General features: G+C 44.8%; 3 protein-coding genes across 3 annotated transcripts; 2 read left to right on the top strand and 1 right to left on the bottom strand.

Annotated features, from left to right (window-relative positions):
• Positions 1-2231: 2231 nt before the first annotated feature.
• On the top strand, positions 2232-6167 carry LOC116195028. The gene is made up of 2 exons (XM_031523984.1): positions 2232-2421; positions 4570-6167. Exon 2 carries the CDS (start codon positions 4580-4582, stop codon positions 5885-5887), a length of 1308 nt encoding a protein of 435 aa, XP_031379844.1. The 5' UTR covers positions 2232-2421; positions 4570-4579; the 3' UTR covers positions 5888-6167.
• Positions 6168-7897: 1730 nt separating this feature from the next.
• Positions 7898-8413, top strand: LOC116193815 (pollen-specific leucine-rich repeat extensin-like protein 3). Its single transcript, XM_031522565.1, has one exon. It carries the CDS (start codon positions 7898-7900, stop codon positions 8411-8413), a length of 516 nt encoding a protein of 171 aa, XP_031378425.1.
• An 824-nt stretch (positions 8414-9237) lies between these two features.
• On the bottom strand, positions 9238-16961 carry LOC116193816 (putative UPF0481 protein At3g02645). Its single transcript, XM_031522566.1, has 3 exons — positions 16599-16961; positions 15913-16485; positions 9238-9405 (listed from the first exon to the last, which is right to left on the bottom strand). Exons 1-3 carry the CDS (start codon positions 16959-16961, stop codon positions 9238-9240), a joined length of 1104 nt encoding a protein of 367 aa, XP_031378426.1.
• Between the last annotated feature and the right edge of the window lie 4669 nt (positions 16962-21630).

Consider the following 21630-nt stretch of genomic DNA (forward strand, 5'->3'; position numbering starts at 1 on the left):
GTTAAAATCACAAAAATTTTAACTATAACTTTAACTTAACACACTACATAATCATTTATCCTTTTTTACAATTAAAATCAAAATTACTTTTAACTCTGAAACTAAACGCACCGCAGCTTCTCAACCAACTTTTTCATCCCTCAACTGTCTCTCTCAAAGATCCTATCAATAAAGCTGTCCAATCCTTACTGCATTGATAAGTTGGTTTGGGAACCATCCTCTAATGGCACCATCTCAACCAAATCAGCCTATCTACCCTCAAGAAAAGCTTCTACAGCTGCTGCCAACACTCCATTCAAAAATTGGAAAAAGCTTTGGAGAGCCAAAATTCCTGAACGTCATAGACTTCTTCTTTGGAAGCTGGTTAGGGGAATTTTCCCTCCTTCTTCCACCTTGTCTCGCAGATTCCCTATAGACAATCCTTGCTGCCTCCTCAGCTTTAACGAGCAGGTAATCCAAGACCATCTCTTCTTGCATTGCCCTTTTGCTACAATTGTTTGGTCTAATCTGAAGTGGCCCATCAATTTTGTTGTATGCCTCATGTAACTACACTTGACCAGATTCAAATGTTGCTTGGTATTAACCATAGCTTCCAGATTCATGAAGACATGCAGCACAGCTTCCTTTTACAAGCAGTGGTCACCTTCGATCATCTATGGCAGCTGTGGAAATTTCCATTGCTGCCGACAAGATGGAACTCCTCAATCCTATATCGGCAGCAATGGAAATTTCTAGGAGACACTCAACCTACGAGAAGGCTTGGGACATACACTGTGCTGAGATCTCCCATTCATGCATGTCATGCTCCCCTCCGATCAGATTTACAGATGTTGCTTTCAGAAACAGAGAAGCATTGATTGGTATAGCCTGCACCGACCTTTTCGGCTCATTGATTTCAATGTGGTCCTTCAACTTTACAGCCTCATCTCCAATGCAAGTGGAACTGGATGGATTAACCAGAGCTATTGACATTGCCCGAGGCATGAAGCACCTTCACCTCTCAAGGGATGCAAAAGATCTGGTTGATTCCATTCAATCGAAGACCTTCGATTCTCAACCCAAATCTGAAGAGTTTTTGAACCGTTTTTTGAGCACTCTGTCATCCTTTGTTTCCTGGTCCTTAGTCTATGGTCCTAGAGATGCAAACTTTTTGGTTCCCAATATTGCTAGATGGGCACGCTTTTGTAAACATATTGGTCCAATCGACATCTCTAGTCTCCCTTCACGTCTTCTTTGACGGGAGATGGAGATGTGAATTGGCCGAATTGCTCCCTTTGCTGCATCTTTATATGAATGAATTATCCTTCAAAGCCAAGGGGAAAAAAAAAAAAGAGGATAACTTCATCACGACATTTAGCAAAAGTATGGTAACCTCAATGTATTTCTCTTTTCATTGAATATAACAATTTGACTCTTCTCCTTTTTGGAAATTGAAATATATGGTATGTCCGTATTTGGCATTGTACATATATAACTTCCATTTATAAATTATCCTTTGTGGAAGGATATGCTCAATTCCTATATGATTCCTTACCCTAGTCATCCCGATAAGTACAACTTTAATATATGCTTGATTATTTTGGTTCCCCATATGGTAAAATCCCTTATTTCACAAATAGAAGACAGTAATTAATTTACCTAAAGATCGCATGAGAAATGACTAGAACAATTGAGAACATGCTTATTACGGGGAATTATTAGGCTGTATATGCGTACACCTAATTAACGGATAAAGATAGATTAGAATTACAAACAATTGGCCAAGCTAAGCCGATATGTGCCGGCCCAACTTCCAAGCAAGATAGATGACAATAAATAGTAAGAATTATCCGCATGCAATACACGGAACATAATTTCCTACATAATATCTATGTAAGAATAAAAATATTATATTATAAATCCAATAGAGTTAATTTGGCGGTTAAAGGGTGTGACAACTAAGGAAAAAGTCTCAAGTTCAAATGACACTCCGAACACCATGTAAAAGTACTATCTATTAGGCAACCTACAAAGCCTGTGACTGAACTTACCTATCCCGCGGTTTTGTAGGTTGTTCATGTAACGACGCAGAGATAAATATTTGGACAGGCTTCAGGTAAAATTAGGGCAAAGGGGGAATAAATGGTGAGGGGGAGACAAGTCCCGGGGGGGGGGGGGGGGGGGAATATAACCGAAGGAAAGAACTGCCAAAACTGATGAGAGGAGCCTCCCAGCGAAATTCCCGCCACCAATTTATGAGCATTTCCCCCTTCCCCGTCTCCTTCCCCTTAATAAAACCCTAATTTACTGTTCCTCCCCGCCAAACGCCACTCTCTCTCTCTCAACCTTCTTTCTTTCTCTAATGGCGCCTAAATCTCAGTGACCCTCCCCACAATTACTAGGGTTTTATTGCATTGATCCCCTGCTTAATCCTCGCCTCAGGTACCTCTCGGTCTTTCTCTTTCTCTCTCTCCTTTTTTGTTGATCATCTCTGTCTGAAACTGATCATATATATATATATATATATATATATTATCTTAATATTTTCCTCCGGTTGCCTGGTCTCTTGATTATGATCATGTGGGAAAAACGATGCAGTGAAGCTTTTGTAGATTTTTATTTTCCTTGACGATTAGGGATCTGGTTTTGAGTTAGTCGTGGATTATGGATTGATAATGAGGAGATGACAAAAGAGATGACTATCGAGCTGGAAAATTAACTGAGATCTTTTGTAATTGAAACTGAAATCGAACCGATGGTAGTTTAGTGGCCACACATATATTGATGCTTTCATTGTTTATCTTCTCGATCGGTACCTTGCTGCTGTTGTCCTAATCGTGAAAGCTAATTATATGATGCAATGAGCTGAGAAAGCATGGAAGTCGTTATTGTTTAGCTTTCTTGCTTTGAAAGGGCTGGTGCTATGTCACAGAATATTGCTCACCATCTATGCAAATATATTGAGATATCGTGAATGTTGATGTCTGATGATTTAATAATTTAGCTTGACAAGAAATGCCGAAATTCAATAGCATTGTTGTTTCTATGGGAGCCGCTCATGCCGATCCATGGTTGTGTATTGAAGCATATTGGATTAATCGGATAACCCTTCAAGTTCTCTATCTTGGTCATGATTCATCCATACTTCTCAAAAAGCAATCAATTAATAATTTGCTGGTTCATTAATTTTTTTTTTCAATTTTGCAATCAATTGCTCCTTTAACCATTGTTGTTACTGTTAGAATTGATTAAATACATAGAAGTTTTTTAGAAAATTAATTTTCTGAAAAAATGTATTATACCGAGCATTGACGTTATTAGTTTGTCCTTCACTTTTTGGACAAGCAGCATACAGCAAGACCAAAACTTTCACTTTTCCTCTGATCGGTCAGCATATTTCTTCTCTTTGATTAATTGATACTTTAGTTTTTTTTTAATGAATGGTTAATATTTTAGTTGACATTGATGCTTTCGTTCGTGCAAGACAATTAAGTGTTTTTATACGTTGGCTCCACAATTCGATCACTTTAAGATGTTTATACAATAAATCTCAAGGGATTTGATCTGGTGATGAGGAGGAAACATAAATAATGACTCTATTCCAAATTCAAAATCCCTTGAGACCACCTGCGAGGCCATTTGGCCCAATTTACCCATTTATGTGCTGTGGGGAGTTTATAGCTGAGAGGATTAGTCGGGCAGAAACCTGATACCGTCGGCAAAAACAAAATGAAAATAAAAAGGCTGTTTATATAATTAAAAAAAATCAATTTAATATGTTTATATAAATAAAAATGAATACAAGTAAAATAAATTACTTCACTTTGTAATAAAAAATCCCCATTTTTAATAGATTCTTTATATTTTGAATTAAAAAAATATGTAAGTAAATTATTTGAGAGTAAATCATCGTCATTTGAATTCCTAATAAATTATCTATGCATGAAGTAAATTTCATAACTTTCCAATGAGTTGTATTCAAATATTTAGTAAATTTCTTGATTATATTGTATAATAATCATTTTTGCTGATTGCATCATAAAATTTCCTCTCTTTTTCTTTTTCGCTTTGATTTTCTTTTTAGAATTCCTATTTGATTTTTCGGGATTCCATAGGAATTGTTGTTGACCGAATCAAACTTCATCTTTGAGGCTTGATGGTTAGGCTTTCTTCTTTTTCTTTTTCTTTGAATGGTTAGGTTGTTTGAAAGTTTATGTTTTGTTTCCTTTACCTTTTGACTAGGGATGGCAAACAAAAAATACAAGGCTATTTTTAGATCCTCTTGATTCAAATTTGAAACACATAACGCGTACTTTGAACTGAAGCGCTCCTGCCCCTAAGAATTATTTCATTCTTTGACCATTTTCTATAAATAAACATCCCTGTCATCAGCTAAGAACGACACCCCCTCTCAATTGATGTTGTATCTTTTGTTGTCCTTTTCTAATTGATCTCACATACATTAACATTTGATTGACCCCTACTGAGCTCTTTTATGCTTGCCGGTCCCAATTTTCCACTTATTACTTACTTCTAAACTGAACATCTGGTACTTGTCCTTACATTCGATCGGTCGCTTCAATGTAACAGTTGACCGTGCATGATCAGGAGGAGCTCCGACAAAATGTCGTTGAATGGGAAGCATGTGTCTCCTTCAGCTATGAACACTGTTTCCTCGACGCCCCCAAAGAAGAAGATGATGTATCGATCGAATCAGAGCCTGGAAGATTTATCGCGAGCGATTGGGTCTAATGGCACCTTCAGAAGGCCATTAATGTCACGTACGCGGTATAAGTATCCCATACCTGATACCAAGAAACGGAGTGATTCGTCAAAAGAAGACGATGATTTCGAAAAGCATTTCGGTAAGGGAAGGTTTCTCGATGACAGTGACTGCACATGGCTGTCTTCGGACTGCTTGTCTTCTTCTTCTTTCTTCGACCAGTACAATTTTTTGGGATCCCGTCAGTTTGTCGATGAATGGTTAGCTTCCTGGATGTCCAATTGGGGTAAATCAGTTAAGAGTGCCATCTTGGATTTAGATATGTCTCTGGAGGGAGACACGAAGGATGAAGATGCAGAGAATTGGCTCCTAACACCTTTCGACAATGACGCCTCGGTCTCTTCTTGTACTCCTTCTGAGGACACGAGCAGCGATAACTCTTCAACTCAATTCAGCCGAAACTTTGATGCTCAAACTCGGGATCATGATGGACCAAGTCTCATGCTCCCTTTGGGGAATCTGGATGTGGAATCCGATCAACTGGAGAATTTCCAACTGGACGGTATTTGTGGCACGTCTCTCCCGAGATCCAGTTCTAGCTCTTCTCATGCCCTTGAGTTGATGGCGGAGCAGCTTGACTTTTCACCAGAGAATGTCTCAGCTACAGCAGATTTAAAAAGTGATGAGAGTGAACCAATTTTCTGGCCGTTCGATGGAAAATTTGACTCTAATGCGGAGGAAACAATGAGATATCTTTCAATGTCACCGCGGAAGGATATGAAAGTCGGAGCAACTCCAAAGACGCCCATGTCTCGAAAACTGGATCAGGAAGAAGGCACGAGGAAGCAGCTTCAGTTCAATTCGGCGGGATCAAAATCATGTAAAAGATCAGAATCAAGTCCAAATGCCGGTAAGAGTACTCCCTGCAAGGCAAAAACAACTACACCTTCAAGATTGAGTCGTAATTTGAAAAATTGCACAAAAGTTCTGCCTACAGCACCAAAAGAAAGTATTGTTCCACCAAAGAAATCAACAGGATCAGAAAAGGATTTACTTGGGGAAGAAGATTTGTCACCCAAATTCGAGTATGAGCTTCCGATCGAGAAACTATTGGGTCTTTCCGAGTTCAACGGGCACGAAGGAGTTGATGCTGGATTTGATGGGGATGTTTTCTTGCTTGATTAGTCTCTGCAGCAACTTCTACCCTAGTGATTGCTTGAATAGTTTATGTCCTGATTTCGGGATTCCTAAGATTATCAGTGTCTGTTTCTGTTGATAAAACTATTTAATAGTTGTTAGTTGATCAAACAAGCAAATTTGTCATTTGGGTATAGGATATGTAGGACATACAGATGTAAATGTCTCAAGAATTCTGTACTAAAGCTTTCGTTGCTCGAGGTTTTCAGTTGCAGGAACCTCTGATGAAAAATGTTCTATATATTGATTGTCTACTTTTTTCTTGGTTACCGAGGATGTCCATGGGGCTCGTATGAGGAGACTATCTAATTTCCTTTGGAGGCTGATTCTTGTTTCTCGACCATGATACTAAAACCTTTTTTTGGCTAGAGGATTAGTTAGCATCATGCCCATACATTAGTTTACAATTGGATTTTGAAGAATTAATTGTCCCATAGGATTTTCCGATATTCGAAAGTCATAGCCCACAATTATCCATACGAGTGTCCTTTTCATCCATTAAACTGTAAGCCATACTTAAGCCCTCAATTTCATATTAGCAATACAAGTCTTCAAACGGAGGCACTCTTGAATTACGTGTTACACAAACCATTACAAAAGAGTAAATTAGACAGCTAGGACCAAACCGACACCTGCACTGAATTAATTAGCCTCAACCGATAGGCTGATGATACCCATGGTTTTACCAAAGAAAAAAAAAATAGAAATAACCTACATACGAGAGTTTCCAGTCTTTGATAAGAAAAGGAAAGCTATAATATTGTATGATCAAAATTTTTAACAAGTCATCTAAGAGCTGCCTGATGACATGAAGAGGCGAGGGCAGCTATAGGCCGAACAAACAGTCTGGAAGGCCATCAGTAGGAAGACAATGACCGCCCCAAGCAGCACGAGTATCCTCCAAAACCGGAACATATACTTATTCAACAACTTCATTGGTTTGCTTTTTCTGTTTTAAGAGCGATGTACATATACCTTGTAACATGGATTAAGCCGTAGGCATTTACATTTTCGCAAACATGCATCATGTAAATTTTCAAAATTAGGATGCCATTCGCATTGATGAGTCTTAAGTCGATCTTATTCTCATCTTGGTAAGGGATGCCGCACTCGGTCTCTTGATTCGCGTTTCGACAAAGTCCGTCAGCACACGAGGATCCTACCGAGTCTCCGCAAACCAAGATCGACACACTTGCCAGGACATCCCTCACTCCAGGCACAACCATCATGGTATTTTCACCAACTGCAAAATCGATCACCTTCGCCGGTAAGCTGCTCAGAAAGATGAGGAACTCACCGACTAACCGTGACTTCCGGAGGGAGCTCTCCCGGACCTGCACCAAGCTACAGCGACACGATTAGGAGCTCGCTTGAGCAAACACCTCCCTGGAGAGGTCTAGGAAGAGGGCTCGTGGAGGCCTTCACATGCACCTTATGATAGACATCTTCACCAGGCCCTCGCTTGGAACCAGTGCTTTCCACGGCGGTGGTCGCTCGCTCCCCAAGCGCGGTGGAAGATCGATTTAGGGCTTGTTTTTCAAAATTACATTGTATTTTCGAACCCCGTGGATCAATGCGAATGATGGCATTAGCTTTCAATATTCATGCATCTCATACACCGCATCTCTCTATTTTTTGTTCTGTACATTTAGATAATTAGCAGAACTCGTTCGCGTTGCAACTTACAAACTTGTGGGACGTAGGTAACCATAATTGGCGCCACACCCTTATCCTACTCGCCGGCAATTGAGGATGGCGCAAAACAACTAACCCGCTAGTTTCGAGGAGAGCACTCCACTAACGCCGGTCTATTCTCAACCGCTCATGACTCATGCACCGCCATCACCAACCCCTGCGGGCGCGCCTTCGACACACTCGGGAGCAGTTCCGCCACCAGTCCCATCGCCGGAAACCTGAGCACCGTCCACCTCCACTGATAGTGCCCGCATTGTCACGTTGGAAGGTGACATCACCACATTGAGGGGTACAATCAACTAGATGGCTGCTGACATGGCCGAGCTCATGGCCTTGCTCAAGGGCCCAAATCGCGCCTCCTCGAGCTCTACTCCACCTCCGGGGTACAAGCCAACGGTCGACCTGAACCCTTGGGTCCTACCGACCCATGCTCCGGAGAGTGACAAAGCGCTCGTAATGCACGCACCGGCGGTCCACCTGGTCAAGATTCCTCCGCCACCGGTGACGCTCCCGACGGCCGTTCCTCTCCCACCGTCGGACCCAGCTATGTTAGCACTGCCGCCGATGTCCATACCAGCTCCGGCTCCAATCTACGCAGCTCCTCCGCCAATAGTCTTCCCGATACCAAACACCCACGCTCCTGTTTATACATTCGAGCCTCTCCCATTCCAAGCTCCACAACCCCATATCAGCTTCTTTTACCCAGCACCACCTCCCATAAATATCCCTGTCTCTGAACCAAACACGCCAACTCAGGCGGCCTTCGCAGCTCCACCAACAAACTGTCTCCTAGAGACTGAAGCCGAGCAGGAGCAGTGATTAAAGAAGATGGAAGAGAACATCAGAGCCCTACAATCAGGCAGCTCCCGCCTCGATGCCGGCGACGGCGATTGGAGTCTTTTCCCGGGTATGTGGCTACCCCCAAAGATTAAGGTACCTGAATTCCAAAGGTATCACGGCACGACCGACCCTCGTCACCATCTCCGTCACTACAGGGGGAAAGATGCTGCAGTACTGGGACTACGAAGAGTTCGTCATCCACACGTTCCAGGACAGTTTAGCAGACGCGGCTCTTGACTGGTACATGTCACTAAAAGCCGCGGATATCCCCACATGGGCAGACCTCTCGAGCAAATTCATCGACCAGTACAAGTACTGTGTAGAGACACCCTCGACTCTGTTAGAGCTCAGTACAATGGAGATGGCCGAGGACCAGGGCTTCGAGGCCTACGCAGTGAAGTGGCGGGCTAGAGCGGCGAAGTATGTCCCCCCGATTAGTGAAGCGCAGCAGATCCAGTTATTTCACTCCACTCTCACAAGGGCCTACTACTTGCACCTATTGGCCTATATTTCCTCATTCTCCAGTTTGATCGACGCTGGGAAGAAGCTTGACATGGGCATCAAGCTTGGGAAGATAGAAGGACCCACTGGAAAAGAGGGGTAGTCATCAAAGAATGCCACTACCGCGCCATCACCAATGAGTAACAAAAAGGGCAGAGACGCGTCCGTTAATGCCGTCAGCCTTGGACGCCAAACCCCCATGCAGTACCAGTAGCAATACCCGGACCTGCCGATTAACTACTCGACGCCACCGGCTTATCCTCCGCCACGGCCCCCACAACCATACGATCATAATTACGCTCCTACTCCTCACTGGGCATCTCCAAATAGGCCCCTAACTTTAGGAGTTCCACCATCGGCTCAATGAGCCCCAACTCTGTAACCTCGACAAGGAGGGCAAGCCAGGTCGCGTCTTCAATACCCACCTTTGCTGGTTCCCCAGTCACAAGTCTATCGCCAACTTCTGGCAGCTAAGGAAATTACACCCATGGCCCCTCATCCTCAGTTCAATCCCGCGAATCAAGATCAGAATCTCCGTTGTGAATACAACATGGGTGCTCCGGGGCACACTACGAACGATTGTTACATCCTTCGAGGCAAATTGCAGGAGATGATTGAAAAGAACCAACTCTCTTTCAATGAAGTCAAGCCACCAAATGTCCAGGCCAACCCCTTCCCCAACCATGGATCAAGCTCTGACGCGGCTATCAATCTGATCGGTATTTGCCCTAGGGGCAAGGACAAGGCCGAAGAGGAAAAGGTAATTTCCCCATAAGACTACCTACGTAAAACGTTCCCTGCGTGCAGGCGAAACTATAAGCCACACGGCGGAAGAGAGATTTTTGTAGTAACGCAAATGCCGATCTTAATGAAATACCTTCGCATGTTTTTGAAATCGTCGCATCTATACATTCTTTCTCCTCACTTATTTCAAGCACTTTCGCCTGCTGAAAAGAATTATTTTCATTGCTATGTTCCACTCAAACGCAACCAACCGACACAGTGACTTGCGTTATTCCGAGCTGCGCTTTTGAGATGCCAACCCACCCATCGCAGTAGATACTAACTAACAGACGGAGAACCATGCGCCTTGCAAACACACATTCCTCCTTAAACTCGCTCTTTACGTTTATCTGAATGCATTCCCAAACGGACTCCTGGCTAGAAAGGGGCATTAGGACAGTTCTCAGGACGCTCTATTGGTTCTTTCGAACCTGTTCGATTCGCATGTCCCCGTGGGATCCGGCTCCTCGAGTCTTCTATAGGACGGCTGCGTTTACTTACTCGTGCCTGAGGAAAGTACACTCATGCGGCCCCCAGCCACGTTCTAATCACTCCAGTGTGGCGATAACTAGTTTTCCGGGAACGAATGACCTCTACGCGTGGCACCCATGGGCCACGCGATGGACGAAGGGATTTCCCATGGGTCTGCTCCACATTTCTTACTACACATTCCACCGCATAATTGCCTGATACATCACTTTCTTTGTCGTATTTCACAAGGACACGCCGGTCACAGGCAAAGGGCGATGCGCGGGTTCACACCTCCTCGAGAACTCTATCGGGCCCTTCACCATTTTACTTCGATAGGGAAAGGGTCCAACCATGAGGTACCCCCTTACGAAGCCAAAGACGAGGACAATCGAGCGAATCACTCAGCATCGATGCGACCGTCTTCTTTGAACATCCGACAACTTCAATAGTGTGCACCCTCCAAGAGGCACGCACTGTAAAGAACAGCAAGAAACGATCGGGGACATTGCACCAGGAGCCTGCCACGGGCCAGTTTAACAAATGAAGACCGGGGCATCCCCATCTAACATTCGTACATGGGCAACATCAGTTGTTAATTCACGGAGCAATCCTGCATTTTCTTTTCTTAGACAATAGGAGAAGTTCACTTGTAATGCTTGCAAGGGCAAATGACACGAAGTTCGGTTTCTGAGTGCATAAGAGTCAAGCTTCCAAGAAAGCCGGCCCTCACAAAATGGGATTGGGTCAATAACAAGCAACAAGTCTCCACGTGGTGAAGCACACCAAAGCGACCACGCAATGCATAGTCGAGGAGTTTCCAACAAATACACGGGGCACAAAACAAACTCCAATTGCAATAAAAAAACCACAGAGCGAAAAGAAGCGGGAAAAACCCGCCAATGAACAAAACAGGGCACCGCCGAAATATAAAACTCCGGCACCGCCAATTCGAAGAAGAAATCAACAAACCCCAACAAAAAAGGGAGCGACAGACACAACTCCTCGACGGAGACAAGACGCAATGCACTCGGAGGTCGAGTCCTTCGAATCATATGCCTTTGCAAGCTCGAGAGACGAAAGAATCGAGCCCGCTAGGTCTAAAACCCCTCTTAGGGGCGGCTTAGGCAAAAGTTAGGGCAAAAAAAAAGGCACGACCGGAAACCCCTTGTGGGCGGCCGTGGCAAAAGGAGAGCTCATCCTCTTTAAGTTGAGAGGTACGGCCCCGAGGTGGGTGACCGTAGCAAAAGGAGAGTAAAACGAGAGATAAACAAAACAGTTACCCTAGGCTCTCGCACGTTGTGCGGACCAGGGATCCCTAAGGGAAATGGCCAAGTTATCTACTCCAACACGATCCCCGATCGGCTCTTCAACACAACTCAACTTTCCAAGACGAATTCTTCCCCAGGCATAGTGGGCAACCGAGCACACCATCTAAACAGTTTGGCGCAGCCCACACCGCGAAAAGACAAAAAGGGGGGGGGGGGGGTACAACTCGCTTCAGGCGTGAACTCGTGTATCCTTTTAGCGTGGGACAAAGTGCTCTCCATACTTTCTCTTTTCACTCTGTCCATAAACAACTAAACGGGTCATAGCCACCCTGCAATCGGCTACTACAGAGCCAAAGTCCCAGACATTCCTTTCCGGGAGTCTAGTCATAACACTCTGGGATGATTAGACCGAGGTCTGATCAAATTTGCACAGAACTCCCCCATGCGGGTCACAAACGCTGCCCCCCTGTGCTACCCTGACGAGAAGGGTCCTAAGTCGACGAGCGCGTCGATCAGTCGATAGAGTCGCTAGGGCATCACTGAGGATGTCTTAATATACCCATGCATGGCCGGCAAAAAAAAAACCCCTGAAGGCCTCACATCGAGGCCTTCGAAAGCGGGATCCAGTCGCATTTGTCAAAGCAAAATTCTTCCGGGTTACTCAGGGGACCCAAAATGGAAGCATCGGGCGTCACAATGACGTCATCTTCATAGCTTTGATACGCTCATACATCGTTAGTAACTCACTATGACTTGCTAATGATGTCAGGATCACATATACCAAGCGACAAGAACTATGGCAGACTCTGATTCCCGGTCCCATGGGATACATAGGCGCTCACTCTCAAAGCTCGAGTTCTTCATCACAAAATGAATCGTGATCCTAAGAGCCAGTCCAACCCACAACATCATCACTCTACGACAACACTTGGAAGTAACCGGGGCATACTCAACGAACCATACAATGGGTCATCCCCGCTGCGCGAGACGGTCTCGCGTCATCCCTAGTGAAGGCCTATCCCAACGCCAAGCGAACCAAAATCGTTTCCCTTCCGCGGCTAGCATAAATCCTCATCATCATTACTTTTCTGCAGGGCCGAGTCTCGTCTTCACCTTTTTGCAGGGCCGAGTCCCTTCTTCAATATTCTGCAAGGCCGAGTCCCATCTTTACTCTTATGCAGGGCCGAGTCCCATCAGTACTTTTCTGCAGGGCCGAGTCCCATCTTTACTTTTATGTAGGGCCGAGTCCCTTCTTCACTTTTCTGCAGGGCCTAGCCCCATTTTTACTCTTATGCAGGGCCGAGTCCCATCTTTACTTTTCTGCAGGGCCGAGCCTCATCATTATCATTACTTTCCTGCAGGGCCGAGTCCTACATTCACTATTCTGTAGGGCCGAGCCCCATCTTTACTTTTATGCAGGGCCGAATCCCATCTTCACTCTTCTACAGGGCCGAGTCGCATCTTCACTGTTTTGCAGGGCCGAGTCACATCGTTGCTTTTCTGCAGGGTCGAGTCCCACATTTACCTTTCTGCAGGGTCGAGTCCCATCATCGCTATTCTGCAGGGCTAAGTCCCATCTCCAATATTCTACGGGGCCGAGTCCCATCTTTACGCTTATGCATGGCCGAGTCCCATCATTACTTTTCTGCAGGGCCGAGTCCCATCATTACTTTTCTGTAGGGTCCATGCACTTGCACAATTATCTCCTACACATCCGAAACAACAGAACAAGTGGCTACTGAAAAAAAAAATCAAGACAGTCGCCGGAACCCGACGGGGTGCTTCTCATGATCTTTGGCTGCATCCTCTATCTGAGCACGCAACCAAAGAGGGGCAAGCTGTCAGCACCCCATTTTGGTCTACCCTAATAAAAATGATAGCATTTTTTATTTAATTTTTTTTTAAAAAAATTCGGGCGGGGGGTCAGATCGGCGTCAGACCAGTCAAATCGGCACCAGACTGGTCTGACGCCCTCAGAATTTCTGACGCGGGTCAGAAGTTTCTGATCGTTTCATTTTCGCCCCTGCTTTTTTCTGTCTTTCTTTCCACTTCGCCCCTTCTTCTTTTCTTCCTCTTCTTTTTCGCCCCCGCCGTTCTTTCCTTCTCTTCTCTTCTCCCCCCTCTTCTTCTCCTCCTCTTTCACTGACATCCCTCTGCCATCTCCGACACGCCGCGGTTGCCCACCCACCGCGACCACCTGCCACCGCTGACAGGTTCGCCTGACACGCCACCGCTCGCTTCGGTTCGCTTGACACGCCACCGCTCGCTTCCCTGGCACGCTCCCTTGCCACTTTCCCGCTCTCTCTGGCTCGATTTTCGCACAAAAACCCCGCGGCCCCCGCTCGAGAGCGGGGGGAATCTCTTGCAAAATCGACGCCCAATCTCACTCTCTCACTCTCGGTTTTTCTCCCCAATCGATCCGCGACACTCCCCCGCACAAAACCCCTCCATTTCCTCCTCTCAATTTCCCCGGATTTTAGGCGATTAAGCTCGAAAACCCCATCCCCGGAAAAACTCAAAAAAACCGTAGAGAAAAACTCGAAATCCGGACCGGCCCGAGCCTTGTGACGCCCGTCTCAAGCATGGCGCAGCCCAGGCGGTGCTCGCTGCCGCCTCCCGTGCCTTCCTGCACCGTCGCCGCGGCGCCTAGAGGCGGGAACCGCCGTTCTCGGCCATCGAAACCCCCCTCCCCGCCCTTCTTCGTCTTCTCCGGCCCTCTCTCTCTCACGAGCTCGGCCCATCTTTTCGGTTTGTGCAGGTTCAGCCCAGTCGAGTCGGCCCAGCCCAATCCAGCAGAGGCGATTCGACCTAGTCTGCCTGACCCGTTTCGCCTAGCTTGGAACTCGACTCGGAACGCATAGGTCCAGCCCGTCCGGCCCAATCCGTTTGAGGCCCAAAGTCCTCCGCGGCCCAGTGCTTCCCGTGGCCCAGCGCTCCCCGCGGCCAGCTTCCTCGCCCGCGGCCCAGTTCCCTCGCACGCGGCCCAGTCCTCCGCGATCCGGCCCGGCCTCCGCACGCCCGACCTAACTCGCAGGTCCAGCGCCCCTTCCAGCCGGTTCGCACTATTCAGACCGCCCGGCCCGGTCCAAACGTCTGGTTTTCTGGTTTAAACCGAAATTAGGTATATTATTCTGACTTAGTGGCATGCGTAGGTCTTAATTCGTGAATAAATTTGATGATTGCGATGATAATTTGTGATTGTCGTGTCGAAAAATTGAAAAATAAAGAAAAGAATGACAAAAAAAAATGTAATTGTTGTTTTAATTAAACCAACAAAAGCACGAATTGGAATATTTTAATTACTCGACATTAGAAACCGGTTGTTTGAAGCAAGAACGAATTCACACGAATCAATCTCATGTTCACTCGGCTTTAAGGGAATTAAATCGATTAAATATATCAAAATTTGTTTAATTAGTTATTCGGACTTAAAATTGACAAAATTAAATTCCGTCGTGACTGATTTTGCTTGTTCATGTGCACATGTGAATAATTAGATACGCTTTTGATCGAAATCCCGCACGAATTGGCTAATCACGTAAACACGGCATTAAAAGACACAATTCTCTGGATTTTGTTTATTTATTGCAAGTCGAGCACGGATCCCTAGGATACAATATACACAGGGTCCAACACCTTCTCTTGTTAATCACGGGGTCCAACGCCCCCCACACCTAGCGCGCGCAATCCGAGTGCGGAATCGGGTCTCGTTTCGACTTACTGCTTCGCTCCTAGTAGTGTTTATGTGGAAGACAACTCGGATCGGGTAAGTAAGTCGCGGCCGGACATGACCCGGGAGCTCGACCGATCCTACGGCTATCAAGAGAGTCATGTGACTCTTTCGCCGTCCGTTGGTTCGGTTGGACCCGACCCCCGGCTTTCTGAGCCCACGTTGCTTTAATTTTAATTTCGGTCACTCAAACCACACGGTGAGCACGAGTGGAATAATAACCGAACGCGAATCGACCGGGATTCAATTGTTGTAATTTGTATTTTATTTATTTGAGAGAACAAAGTAAGGGTTTACATTGTACATTTATTCATGTAAGAATCCCGGTCGGAGAGTGGACGGTCGGAGTGTTTCTTCGAATTTACGGTGTCAAAACGCGTAAAATGAGCGGAACTTAATTAAGCGGTAATTAAATTAAAATGGCAAGCCTAGACAAGCTAAAGTACCGATAAGGCATGCGAGATATAAGCTCGCATGTAACAGAACCCCCGAATTCGGAACCTCGGGTTTCGCAGACCATATGCCTTAGCAATTAGGTGTACCCCATACCCCTAGACCCGAGTAACTTGCCGGCCCTTGATCTTCGGGTCGTAAAATGGCAAGTGGCGACTCCTTCTCAAGTGCGTCCGTCGCGCGTCCCCGGGAAGGTGGACACTCCCCAGCCGCGCTGCATAGGCGCGCGCACGCGTGCCCCTACGAGACGAAATTCGGGTGCGCACACTCACTATAATCTTGTTCTTGACGAGCAACTTGACGTCATCCTCAGTGTCTATGATCCCGTCCATAAGCTCGATGTATCGGGCAAACATCAAGCTTGACATGTTTGCCATCGTCTCATAAGCTATAAGGTTTCGATTTATGACCTCAGAGTTGACTCCTAGTTTGATAATGGGAAGAAAGAACATGGCAGTCCCCTTGTCAAAGTGGATGGACTTTATGTAGTCGGTTGTGTTGAACTTAATGCTCGCTTTGGAGAGGGAAGTAGTGGTCGGGTTCTGGCTGGTGACTGGAGGTTTGGCCCGGGCAGCTGATAAACTTGATGTCATATCAGAGACTGGGAGCTCCATCAAGCCTATGATGAGCTCAACGTGGGGTTTCATCATCTGACCTGTGACGGGATTGTTTCCCACACACTCTAAGAAACTCATGGCCACACTATTGGCCGTACGAATTTCACTTATACGGAAAAAGCCTTTTTTCGCCTTGGCATTGAAATTCTGGTTCTTCATACCCTGAACGTCTTCATTCTCCTCGATGAATATGTCATCAGGAATTTCGACTCTGCATTCCCTTTCTTTCTACATGTGATGTTATACAAAAGATCTAACAAATGTGCATTCTTGAGAGCCTTTTCCACGGAGTATGCCGGGCTTGGTAATTTGATGGGCGAGAGACGCTTGCAGAAACCCACCAAAATCTGCTGGAAGCTTTCCTTGACGATTTTCCCATTCCCAGGGTACTCAAGGGTCAAGAGCTTCTCTAATACAAAGATCGGCATCTGGTTCTCGAGCATCATCACGTCCCTCATAATTGCATCTTCTGCCTGCTTCCTTCTCGAAGAATCGGCCAAGAATTTCAAATGCTCTGAAGACTTAAGGAAATCCTTGTCGATCCCACTCCGACAAAGGAAATCAAACAAGAAGAGACCATCAACAGCCATTGTCCAAGCTAGGACATCTTGATTCAACTCCAAGAACTTGTGATACGAAGCTCTAATGTAAGGGTCAAGCTTTTCGAGCTTTTCAGTGAGATCGTCAAACTCGGGGCCATTCATGAAACCTTTGTTGACTCGTTTTGCTGCATCAGTCTAGTCACATATTTATGGGTAGATGGAAGGAACGAGACATTAGAGGACATCAATCAAATGTCCATTGCATAAAACATCATAAAAAAATCAAGAATTAGATTAAAAAAGAGAAAAACAGTAATAAATATAAATATAAAAATAAAAATATTAATTAGTAAAAATTCAAAAATAAATTTCGAATATAAAAAAATTCATAATGATTTTCAAAAGTACAAATAAAATTCGAAAATTAGATAATCCAAAGACGTGTCATAGCTGGAGGAGAAAACAAACTGTCTGAAAAGAAGTGCCAATCATATTGTCCTCAATAAAGTCCATCGGATTCGTTAGCTACATGAAGTTTTAGAAGCGACATTAACCTAGTTGTTGTGAGGTTGTTGGACTTGATTCAGACTAAACCAACTGTAGTTAAGTCCAAATCTTAAGAGTAAATTATCTTAGATCTGACCATTGAGGTGAATAAAGGATAACAAAAGTAGATTAGTAAGCAGCATGATAGATAGAAGGAGTTATACTGATTTCAAGGGATATTTGCTCTCATGAGATTTTCAAAATTTAAATAAATTTGAATAAGAAACATTAAATCTAAAATTTTACTCTTAAGGCAAACTTTTTTTGGGTGAATTCTCAGGACAAACTTTTTAACTCGAACTTTTTATACCTACATGTAATTAATTTTCGAAAATCTTAAGAGGGCAGTTGACCCCTAAAATTAACATGCTTTCCCCTTTTTGCTGTAATGCCACTTACGTTCCACTTTACCGACCCCTTAACGCCTCTTGGGCGGAAGCCAAGATGTATAGCTCATTCCTTAAATTGACCTAAATTGAAGCTAATTTGCCCCAGTAAAGTCCAACGAGCTTAAAATGGTCGACTAGGCTAACCTCGCTGAGATAGTCTTTTCTTTTCTCCTATTTTATCTTTAAATCTCTTTAAATTATTTTTTTTAATTTTATTGATATTTTTTAAAATTATTACAAATTTCTTTTATGCTCGAACTTTATTTTCTGAATTTTTTTTTACTAATTTATACTTGGGTAAATTAGATTTCCCTCTCTTGAGGTATTGCTAAATGACATTCTACCCCATTTTTAACAAAAAAATGCCACTCCATCCCATTCTTGACAAGAAAATGCCACTCCATCCCATTCATGAAACGCTCTCACACAAAGTGATAGTCAATCTCAATGTGCTTGGTCCGAGCATGAAAGATAGGATTCGCCGTAAGATAAATCGCAGAGATATTGTCATACCAAAGAGTCGGAGGGTGACACTGTGAAATCCCAAGTTCCCGAAGTAGAGACTGGAGCCATAGAATCTCGTGAGTGGCATTGGCGAGACTCTTGTACTCAGACTCAGTACTTGACCGGGCGACTGTCCTCTGCTTTTTGGAGCTCCAAGAGACGGGATTGGAGCCAAGGAAGACAATGAAGCCACTGACAGAGCGACGATCATCAGGGTTACCAGCCCAATCAGCATCAGAAAAGCCATGAATAGACGAGATAGGGCCTGGACGAAAATGAAGACCATAGGTAATTGTACCCTTAAGATATTGTAGGATACGTTTCACCACCATCCAATGAGTAGTAGTTGGACAGTGCATAAATTGACAGACTTGATTTACCGCATAGGCAATGTCAGGTCTGGTGAGCGAGAGATATTGGAGGCTGCCGACCACACTCCTGTAGAGAGAAGGATCTTGAAATGGATCACCATCATGAAGAGAAAGCCGAGATCCTGATGAGACTGGGGAGCTGATAGGCTTGCACTCCAGAATAGAAGTGCAAGCTAGTATATCATGAATGTACTTGGACTGTGTGAGGTAGAGTCTAGTATCATTAGTGTGAGCCTCCATCCCAAGAAAGAAGTGAAGAGGACCGAGGTCCTTCATGGCAAATTCTCGCTGTAAAGCAGTAATTATGGAATGAAAGGGTGCACCTGGGGTTCCCGTCAAGATGATATCATCAACATAGACGAGAAGATAGACAAGATAATTAGATCCCTGAAGAATAAACAGCGAGGGATCAGCTTTGGAATCTGAAAACCCAAGTCTCTGAAGATAGGTATTCAAACGCTGGAACCAGGCCCGAGGGGCTTGCTTGAGTCCTTAGAGAGATCGGCGGAGTCGACAGATATAATCAGGGCGAGAAGCATCAATGAAGCCAGGAGGTTGAGATATATAAACCTCCTTAGTAAGATGTCTATGAAGAAATGCATTCTTCACGTCCAGTTGTCGAATCGGCCATTGGGAGGAGACAGCAATAGATAGAACTGTCCGAATGGTAACAGGCTTGATGACTGGACTAAACGTCTCTGAATAGTCGACTCCTTCTCTCTAATTAAAACCCTTCGCCACCAATCGAGCCTTATAGCGATCAATGGTGCCATCGGCCTTCTGTTTAATGCGATAAACCCATTTGCAACCAACCACATTCTGCGCAGGAGATGGCGGGACAAGATCCCAAGTATGATTCTGGACTAATGCCATATATTCCTCCTCCATTGCTACCCACCAAGTAGAGTGTTTACGGGCCTGTACAAAGGTCTGAGGTTCCTGCAAAGCAGTGGAAACAGAGAAAGCAGAAGGATGGCGAGATATGGTGAATCGAGGAGGAGGTAGAGTACCATCCTTAGACCGTCGTCATCCTGTGAGTATTCTGAGTAGCATGCGCAACATCATTACCCACAATATTTTCAACCGGAATTCCAGACTCAGTGAACTGGTCATGAATCTCAGGAGTAGGAACATGCAACTCACTAGGTAGGGTGGCAGGACTACTAGGCTCACGAAATGGCATAGAAATAGATGAGGGAATGGGAATATAAGTGGAAATATTATTTGAAGAGGAGGGAATAGACATACCAGTAGCAAGTGCAGGGCCAGAAGAGGACTGACTAGCATCCACCGAGATAGGCCCACCTGTCCTGAAAGGAAAGGAATTCTCATCGAAGATAACTTGAGTGGATAAGAAGATGCGACCAGTGATAGGATTCAAACATCGATATCCCCGATAATGGTAAGGATATCCAAGAAAGATACATGGTTGAGATCGAGGTTCTAATTTATGGCGTGTGTAAGGACGTAGATAAGGATAACAGAGACACCCAAATACTCGTAAGGTAGAGTAATCAGGTGGACTATCATGAAGTACCTCGAAAGGAGATTTGAAACTAAGGGATTTTGTGGTTAACCTGTTAATTAGGTACACTGCTGTTTCAAAGGCAAAATCCCAAAATTTCGGTGGAATGGAAGAGTGAGAAAGTAGGGTGAGTCCCATGTCAACAATATGACTGTGTTTGCGTTCAGCGGAGCCGTTCTGTTGAGGAACATGAGGACATGAAATACGGTGAAAGATACCATTGTTCTGCAATTCAGATTGGAAATCTACAGAGAGAAACTCTTTTGCACCATCTGATTGAAAATACTTGATTCGATGTCCATGAAGGTTCTCATTTTGAAGACGAAATGCTCGAAAAACACTAAGTACATCAGATCGAGATTTAAGAACATAAAACCAAGAATATTTACTGTAATCATCAAGAAAGTGAATGTAATAATGATGACCAGTATGAGAAGTGATTGGTGCAGGACCCCAAATATCAGTATGAACAAGCTCAAAGGGAAATGTGCTTTTACGAAGAGTGGGTGGAGAAGTATTGTTTATTATTTTTCCCTCTTGACAAGCAGAACAAATATGACCAACATGATCATTATTAAGGGAACAAGAAGTATGTAAAGCACGATGAACTATGGGAAAAGATGAGTGCCCAAGGCGTTAATGACATAGGACACTGGATCCGGACATAGAGAGATGAGCTTGAGGACGGTCGATGTACCTGCCTCTCGGATGGAAACAGTAGAGTCCATCTCTAACTGGGCCACGCATAAGCTCCTAGCGCGTATGACGATCCTTCACAATGAAACAATCTGGGTGAAGCTCAAAGAAACAAGTATTGTCTCTAGCAAATTTGGATATAGAAATAAGATTTTTGGAAATATGTGGAGCATAAAGAATATGATTTAAGTGTAAAGGACTCTGAGAGAGTTTAAAAGTGGAGGAACCAGATGCAAGAACAGGAATTGATTTACCATCACCCACGAAGATGTGATCGGAATGTGAGGTATCATCATGAATATTGAGGTTGGATAGATCAGATGTGACATGGTGTGTTGCCCTTGAGTCCATATACCAGTCTGGATCATGAATTCTCGGAGAGACACCGTGAGCCAGATGAGCCTGTGCCCCAGAGTACTGACGGGATAGAGCGGTATGGCCCGGACGATTGCAAAGCTGGCAAATAATCATTGAATTGGGCCGAAAAGCTGAGTTGCCAAAAGGAGCTGGGCCTCTGGCGGTATTATAGGCTGGGTTGGGCCGGCCAGAGTTAAATGGCCCAAAATTAACCGGAGGCCCAAAACAAGCTAGGTTCAGTCGCGGGTCTCGAGTGGGACCCGAGTTGTATTGACTCGAGTTATGTTGCCCGACTTGCCCTTGTCTTCTCTGCTCGACACTTCCGCCTCCAAAGTTAGGGTTTCCAGTCCATCCTCCTCCAGCTCCACGATCGGAGAAATCTCCCGATCCTTCTCCTCCTTTGCCACCGAAACTCTTGCCTTTGCCACTGTTATTCTTCCCGG

The sequence above is a fragment of the Punica granatum genome, chromosome 2 (genome assembly GCF_007655135.1).
Source record: "Punica granatum isolate Tunisia-2019 chromosome 2, ASM765513v2, whole genome shotgun sequence".
Taxonomy (NCBI): domain Eukaryota; kingdom Viridiplantae; phylum Streptophyta; class Magnoliopsida; order Myrtales; family Lythraceae; genus Punica; species Punica granatum.